General features: G+C 44.7%; 1 protein-coding gene across 3 annotated transcripts in view; it reads left to right on the forward strand.

Annotated features, from left to right (window-relative positions):
• Positions 1-3,527, forward strand: part of ppl (periplakin) — a 60,305-nt gene extending 56,778 nt beyond the window's left edge. For all 3 annotated transcript variants that reach the window (XM_045715828.2, XM_045715829.2, XM_045715830.2), the window contains 2 exons: positions 87-179; positions 326-3,527. In XM_045715828.2, coding sequence (XP_045571784.1) covers positions 87-179; positions 326-2,992 — 2,760 coding nt within the window. In that variant the 3' untranslated portion in view covers positions 2,993-3,527. The remainder of the gene's footprint in view (positions 1-86; positions 180-325) is intronic.
• Positions 3,528-8,140: the final 4,613 nt, after the last annotated feature.

The following is an 8,140-nucleotide window of genomic DNA, read 5'->3' on the forward strand; positions in this document are numbered from 1 at the left end:
TATAAATGATTAAAGAGCAGCAGTAAAATAACAGTAGCAAATGATGCCCCTGGTTCCATACGTTTTCTTAATCTCCTTGTTTACAGGAATCTGCCATTGAAGCTAAATTCACCGAAGTGAATGCAGTTAACAAGCAAAGGATGGCAAATCTGCAGTTTGCGCAAGGCCTTATGAATCAGGTGAGATACTCCTGAATGTTCAACAATCAATGTTGCACATCTTTATATAGATCCAAAATAGAATTTAAATGTCACATCATTCTAAATAAACATCATTGCCATTACTTCTAAAAAAATAACCCCAGCCTCCTCTCCCTCTCTCTCAGCAATCAGACGTGATCGTTGCAAACAATGTCCAGCAAGTGAAATCTGCCGCTCCCGGAGAAGAAGCCTGGAGGATCGAGAGTCAACTGAAAGACGAGATCCAGAGGAGGGAGCAGCTGGAGAAGGATCTAGAGAAAATCCAGACGGACATCTACATGTTGGAGGGCCAGAAGCCGGAGGACACCATCGTCAAGAAGGAGATCATCAAGAAGGTTCCAGATCCTACTCTGGACGACGAGGTCCACAATGTCCGTCAGAAACTATCAGATGAAACCCGGGTCACCCGGGTCATGGACAACGAGCTGGAGGCGCTGAGGCTGAAGCTGCGCCGCATCGAAACAGAGATCAAAGAAGGAGCACAGCAGTACACCGTGAAGGAGGTCCTGCGTATCGAGAGGGACCGTGGCCAGGAGGAGGAGGTGAGGAGGCTCAGGGAGGAGCTGGAAGAGCTGAGGAGGAAGAAGACCATCAAGGACAATGAGGTGATCCAGATCACCAAGCAGGTGACGCTCCTGGCACAGCAGAAGTCCAAGGAGCAGGAGGTGATCACAGAGGAGGAGGTGATTAAAGTGCAAAACGACCCGCAACTGGAGAACGAGTACCGCATCCTCTTGGACAGGAAGCAGAAGGAGCAGGAGGCCAGGAAGCAACTTGAGGACGAGCTGCGCTTCCTCCAGGACAAGCTCCGCAGGCTGGAGAAGGAGAAGTCCATGGCTGAGGAGAAGATCTCCATCAAGGAGGTGCTGAAGGTAGAGAAGGATATGGCCTTCGAGAGGGAGGTAGAGAATCTCAGGATGCAACACGAGAATGAGAAGGCCAAGCACCGGTCTTCCCAAAGGGAGCGCGCCGACCTCCAGAGGAAGATCTCCAGCCTAGAGGAGGAAAGGTCAAGGGTCATAGTTCAGGAGAAGGTGAGGGAGATCGTCAGGCCCGACCCCAAGGCTGAGGCTGAAGTGGCCAACCTACGCATGGAACTGGTGGAGCACCAGAGGAGGTACAGAGACGCCGACCAGCAGCTGAAGTCCCACCAGGACGAGCTGAAGATGCTGAGAAACAGAGGTCCGCAGATCGAGATCAAGGAGATCATCAAGGAAGTCATCAAGTACAAGACAGACCCGCAGACCGAGAGGGAGCTGGAGAAACTCCGCAACGAGATTGTGGACAAGACGCACCAGACGGAGAAGTCAGAGATGGAGATCAGGCAGCTGAGGGACGAGATTCAGCGGTGGAAGGACACCAAGCCCCAGGTGCAAATTAAAGAGGTGGTTAATGAGGTGCTGGAGTACAAAGAAAACCCCAAGACCAAGGAGGAGATTGAGATTCTGAAGAGGAAGCTGGCGGACGAGCAGAAGAAACGCCTGGACCTGGAGAGGGAGCGATCAGCTAATGAGGAGAAGATCCGGCTAAGGAAGATCGACCTGTCCCAGGTCAGGGAGAAGGTGGTGCAGCAGGAGGTGGTTAAGATGGAGGAGGACCCATTACTGAGGTCAGAGTGCAGCACCTTCATACAGAACATCAACAATGAACAAAGGCAGAGGGAGACCCTGAAAGAGGAGCTCTACCAACTTCAGAAGCAGAAGGCCAACCTGGACGCACAGCTGGAGGAGCTGGAGCGAGAACGCCGAGCTAGGCGTGATGCAGAGCTGGAGATCCAGAGGCTGAGGGTCAGGCTGAACGAGATGGAGATCAGGGACAAGGAGAACAGGGAGAGGGTCACAGTGAAACAGATGGTGGTTCTCCAGCAGGACCCCCAGCAAGAGAAAGAGCACTCCATCCTCAAGCTGCAGGTGGAAGAGGAGAGACACAAGCGCACCCTGCTGGAGAAGGAGCTGAACGTCCTGCTCCAGCAGCAGGTCACCCTGGAGAGGATGGTGGTGAAGGAGAAGGTGGTGCGCACCGAGACCATCCAGGTAGAGAAAGACCCGGAGGCTGAGCTGGAGATCGAGACGATGACGAGGACGCTGGAACAGGAGAAGAGGAGGAGGCTCGAGCTGGACCAGGAGCTGGGCAGCCTCAAGTCCCGCCTGTCCGACATGGAGTTCACCAACACCAAGTCGTCCAAGGAGCTGGACTACATCCGCGACGAGAGCAGTCGCCTCCAGCAGGAGAACCAGAGGCTACAGAATGACATCCGCAGGCTACAGTCCGAGATCCAGATCACCTCCACGGAGACCCGGAGCATCTCCAACTCGGCCCCCATGGAGAGCGGGAAGAACCTAGAGCTGAGGTTAGACTCACTGCAGAGGGAGCTGGCCGAACTCAGGGCCATCACCAGCCAGAAGGATGAGGAGATCGAGAAGCTACAGAAGAGCCTGTCGGCTATCCAGATCAAGAGGGAGCAGAGGGAGAGCCACCTGAGGAGATCCATCGTGGTCATTGACCCCGACTCGGGTAAGGAGATGAGGCCGGAGGAGGCCTACAAGCTGGGGCTGATCGACTGGAAGATGTTTGTGAACCTCCAGAGCCAGGAGTGCGACTGGGAGGAGATCAGTGTCAAGGGCCCCAAGGGGGAGTCCTCTGTTCTCCACGACAGGAAGTCTGGGAAGAGGTTCTCCATTGAAGACGCCCTGAGGGCTGGGAACATCACCAACCGCCAGCTGCAGCAGTACCATGACAAGGAGATCACCATCCAGGAGTTCGGAGTCATGGTGTCGGGAAAGACCAAATGAAAAATAAACATCTGAACAAACTACTTTTTTAACGGTCTATGTTTCTGACTACCATGAGTTTGAAATGTGTGCCGTTTCTTGATTTTGGATTTCACTAGATTTGAATCTTCCAAAATGTTTTAATTCTGACGTTCTTGATCTAACATTAAACAATATGTTCGTTTTATATGTATACTTCCTCCTCTCTGTCTCTCTCTCTCTCTACATTGCACTGTTATATTTATTTTCAAACGCATAATACACTATAAATACACAAACTGGTGTTTATAGCCAGTCAAATGGTTGTAGAAGTGTTTTCTGTCTGTCCCTGGAATAAGCTTGTTAAACTACTTACACTGGGTACAGGGTTAGAGGTAGTACTTTAAATATCTGTATTTTGTTTTGAACATGGGATTGAATTTACATACACAAGGATATGAATGGATATTGGTAATATCGGTCTGTGGTATGCTACTGTAAAACGGTCTGGTCTCTCAGTTGTCCTGTTTTACATGTCTTACATAAGAAATAAAACAGTCAAATGGTAAAGGGTAAACTTGTTGTGTGTTTCTTTAAAAAGTAGGCCAGTTTTAAACACAAATAGATTTACAAAGATATATTGCTTATAGATAAGCGTGATAAGTCAACTTTAGGCATATGTTCCATACATGAAGCTTGTATTTATTGAAAGAAATATAACTGTACAGCTTTTCTTGAAAACCACCGTATTCCTGCTAATCTCAAGGACAGATCTGGTCATTGAACCAGTCAGTTACCCTCTTATCTTCAGCAATTTGTTTGTAATGGTGAAAGAACAGTCCTCCCACCAACCAAACCAGCCAAAACCATCCACGGCTTTATCACAGTAGGCTACAGTAGACTACATGAAGGTCATCGTTACCCATATAAAAACATACTATGGTCTAAATACTGTAGTCTTACTATATTTATATACTATAGTATTCACTGTAGTGTTTTTGCGGACATTACTGTAGTATATTGTAGTTTTCACTGTAGTGTTTTTGCGGACATGACTGTGGTATACTATAGTATTCACTGTAGTGTTTTTGCAGACATGACTGTAGTATACTATAGTATTCACTGTAGTGTTTTTGCGAACATTACTGTAGTAACCTGCAGAATTTACTGTAGTGTTTTTGAGGACATGACAGTAGTATTAACTCAAGTGTTTTTGCAGACATGACTAGTATTTACTGTAGTGTTTTTGCGGACATCACTGTAGTATATTGAAGTAACACCTGTCGACTAGTGCTAAAATGGCACAACTACCAGACTACACCAGTTACTGTTTAATGAGGAGAACACCTCAACCAGAACACAAGACACAGGTTGATGACAGGCCACCTACTGAGTTGGGTCAACAGTTCTGAGCAATGCAACGGCCCAGACAACACCAGAAATATAAAAAAATATTTTACAACTGTCACTTCTAAACGTTAGACCGGTCCTGGTCCCGTTAACGGGAAACGGTAGAATCAGATGTGAAGAACAAGCAAAGTTTATTAAAGCTTCGAGGTTTGCTTGTTTGACACAGATAATGGACATTAACAAGAGTACTCCAAAATCACTTCTTAGATCTGTTACTTCCGCTAGATAGCTTTCTGAAATACAACAGAGATTCAGCTGACCCAAGTTCACAAGAAGACCAAAGAACTGTGACAGACAATACTGTACTTCTGATGGTAGGAAAGAAAGAACAGTGAACCACTGCAGTTACATACACAATAGATATTTTAGAAATACAAAATAATTTTACTTAAAGAGGGTACTGCCAATAAACTGCCTGGACCTCAAACCAGCAAAGCCTCTCCAAACAAACCAACTGAAAACAAAATGGACGTTATTACAGTGGCTTTACATAATGACCATCTTGAATATTGTCACACATGAATAGACTCACTAATGATCAAACTCAACACATACCATTCAGAACAATCGACCCGTTGTAAGTACTATAGTATACTATTCTGCCCTACCAAGCAAAAAGGCAGTAACTGCTCATTTGGTCGAAAAATGAGTTAATGTAATTTTTGCTACATTAAATACATGCTTAATCATGTGGATAAGTATCCTGCCTCTATTGTATTGTGTTTTGGAGAAAATGGGGGTTGTATTAGCAGTAACTGCATAAAGTTACTGTGAAACCAAGGTAAATAAAAGCAATTTTTCTTAGTTCCACACTATGAGTAGTTACTGCCTTTTTGCTTGGTAGGGCAGTATTGTAAACTGTAGTATTTTGTTTATGTGGGTATACAAGCCATTCACCCTGGATATGTGTCCCAAATGGAAGCATATTCCCTACATAGTGACCTTATTTTAACCAGAGCCAATAGGGCTGTTCAAAAGGGAATAGGGTGCCATTTGGGATAACACCTCGGACACAGTGGACTGGACAGACCGTCCCGATGGGGCTTATGATAGGAAATACACAAAAATATAATTAGAACAATTAATCCTGGGATTTTGATGAAATTACTAAATCCGGTCTAGACAGACAATGTAATCTTGTGTTATGTAAGAAACACAATTCACCAATTTATTAAAAATGGGTGCCTCTGAAATGGCAACCTACCCCCTATATAACGCACTACTTTTGACCAGCTCCTTATGGCCCCTTGTCTAAAGTAGTGCACTATATATGGAATAGGGTGCCATCTGTGATGTAAACTCAGACCTAAGAGATGTCTTATCCAGAAATACCTTATGTCATCTGATTTAAATTCAGTGTCTGTGTTTATTGCATTGTCAGGATAATGTTGTGAGGAAATGATTTCACCACTAGGAGGATTTCTATTTTCAATCTGCTTTTATGAATTAAACCCTTGAATAAAATATTCCTCTTGTTCCGGGCTTCTATTCCGGAACATGCCAAATGTTCCATGTTCAGATGTCATTCGGGGAAAACAAAGAGTTTAGAAGGTGTCTGATTTATAAAACACTCATTAGGATAATGATGTAATATGCATTGTTTTGGTTTAACTAGATTAGTAAAACGTGGGCTGTTTGTAACACAGGTGATTTACAGTCAAATATGAACAACTGTAGCTGTCTTTATACCACTGTATTGTGAGGTGAGGGTTTACAATAAAGAGAGAAACTCCCCTTATTGTAGTCCCTATTGTGGGAGATCAAACTAATAAAAACATGTTTTCAGTGGCGCATGGGGGAAAGGTTAAATAGGCACACTGTAAAAAGGTTAATTGGTGGCAACATGTTACACACCAATCAGACACACCTATCCTTCATAAAGGCTTCTAGAAACAGATTTAGCATTGCTTAGGCCTACAGATAAAAGGGGTTGTCTGGGGCTGTGAATATTACCTTCATTTCATCCATTCATGTTGGAATCTGTGTTTTATTTGTCACATGCTCCGAATACAAAAGGTGTGGACCGTCAAATGCTTATTTACAAACCCTTTCCCAACAATGCAGAGTTAAAAAGTAAGAAGAATTAGCTAAATAAAAAGAAGGAAATACTAACACAATAAAATAGTCAGTGTGCAGGGGTACCATGTAGTTTAGGTAATTGAACAAATATGTACATGTAGGTAGGGGTAAAAGTGACTAGGTGTGGTGTGTGTGTGTGTGTGTGTGTGTGTGTGTGTGTGTGTGTGTGTGTGTGTGTGTGTGTGTGTGTGTGTGTGTGTGTGTGTGTGTGTGTGTGTGTGTGTGTGTGTGTGTGTGTGTGTGTGTGTGTGTGTGTGTGTGTGTGTGTGTGCGTGCGTGTGTGCGTGTGTGCGTGTGTGTGTGTGTGTGTGTGAGTCATTGTCATATGTGTGAGATGTGTGGGTAGAGTCTAATGACTGTTCATAGAGCCAGTGCGCTGAGAAACTGTAAAAAAAAGTTAAAGAGGTCAATGTAAACAGTCCAGGTGGCCAATTGATTTATTGTTCATCAGTCTTATGGCTGGGGGTAGAAGCTGTTAAGGAACCTATTGGAACTAGACGTTGCGCTCCAGTACCACTTGCCGTGCGGTAGCAGAGAGAACAGTCTATGACTTGGATGACAGACCAAACTAACATTCCTACCCCATTGAGGAGCACATCCATTGAGATGTAAGGAGAGTGTACCATCCACCCCCGATTACAGTTGTTGAGGAGAACACCCCCCATTACAGTTGTTGAGGAGAACACCCCCCATTACAGTTGTTGAGGAGAACACCCCCCATTATAGTTGTTGAGGAGAACACCCCCCATTACAGTTGTTGAGGAGAACACCCCCCATTACAGTTGTTGAGGAGAACACCCCCCATTACAGTTGTTAAGGAGAACACCCCCCATTACAGTTGTTGAGGAGAACACCCCCCATTACAGTTGTTGAGGAGAACACCCCCCATTACAGTTGTTGAGGAGAACACCCCCCATTACAGTTGTTAAGGAGAACACCCCCCATTACAGTTGTTAAGGAGAACACCCCCCATTACAGTTGTTGAGGAGAACACCCCCCATTACAGTTGTTGAGGAGAACACCCCCCATTACAGTTGTTGAGGAGAACACCCCCCATTACAGTTGTTGAGGAGAACACCCCCCATTACAGTTGTTAAGGAGAACACCCCCCATTACAGTTGTTGAGGAGAACACCCCCCATTACAGTTGTTAAGGAGAACACCCCCCATTACAGTTGTTGAGGAGAACACCCCCCATTACAGTTGTTGAGGAGAACACCCCCCATTACAGTTTTTGAGAAGAACACCCATTGAGATGTAAGGACAGTGCACCACCCCACCCTCGAGTTGCAGGAGGGAACATAAGAGCAACTGAATCTCTAGTCTGATGAATGAAAGTATCTGATTGAAACTGCCTTCTACTCTTGCCTAGGGATACAGTATATTTAATAGAATTTAGAAAATGTTTTATTCACGCTTTCAAGTTGCTTTGTTGACTGTTTGGGTTGTCACTAGTTACCACAGCCACAAAGTCATAATTCTGGCTAAACCCCTCCTATTTCAACAATTTATTGTCTTAAAATCTGATTTAAAATGTAACCTTAACCACACTGCTCTACTAACCGTATGTCTAACCATGACCTTAAATTATGACCAAAAAGCACATTTTTGTTTTCATGAATTTGTATGATGTAGCCATACAACATTGCTTCCGTGGCCTCCAACTGATTTTACATGCTAATAAAACTAAGTGCATGCTCTT

This window comes from Salmo salar, chromosome 03 (assembly GCF_965601325.2).
Source record: "Salmo salar chromosome 03, fSalSal1, whole genome shotgun sequence".
Lineage (NCBI taxonomy): Eukaryota > Metazoa > Chordata > Actinopteri > Salmoniformes > Salmonidae > Salmo > Salmo salar.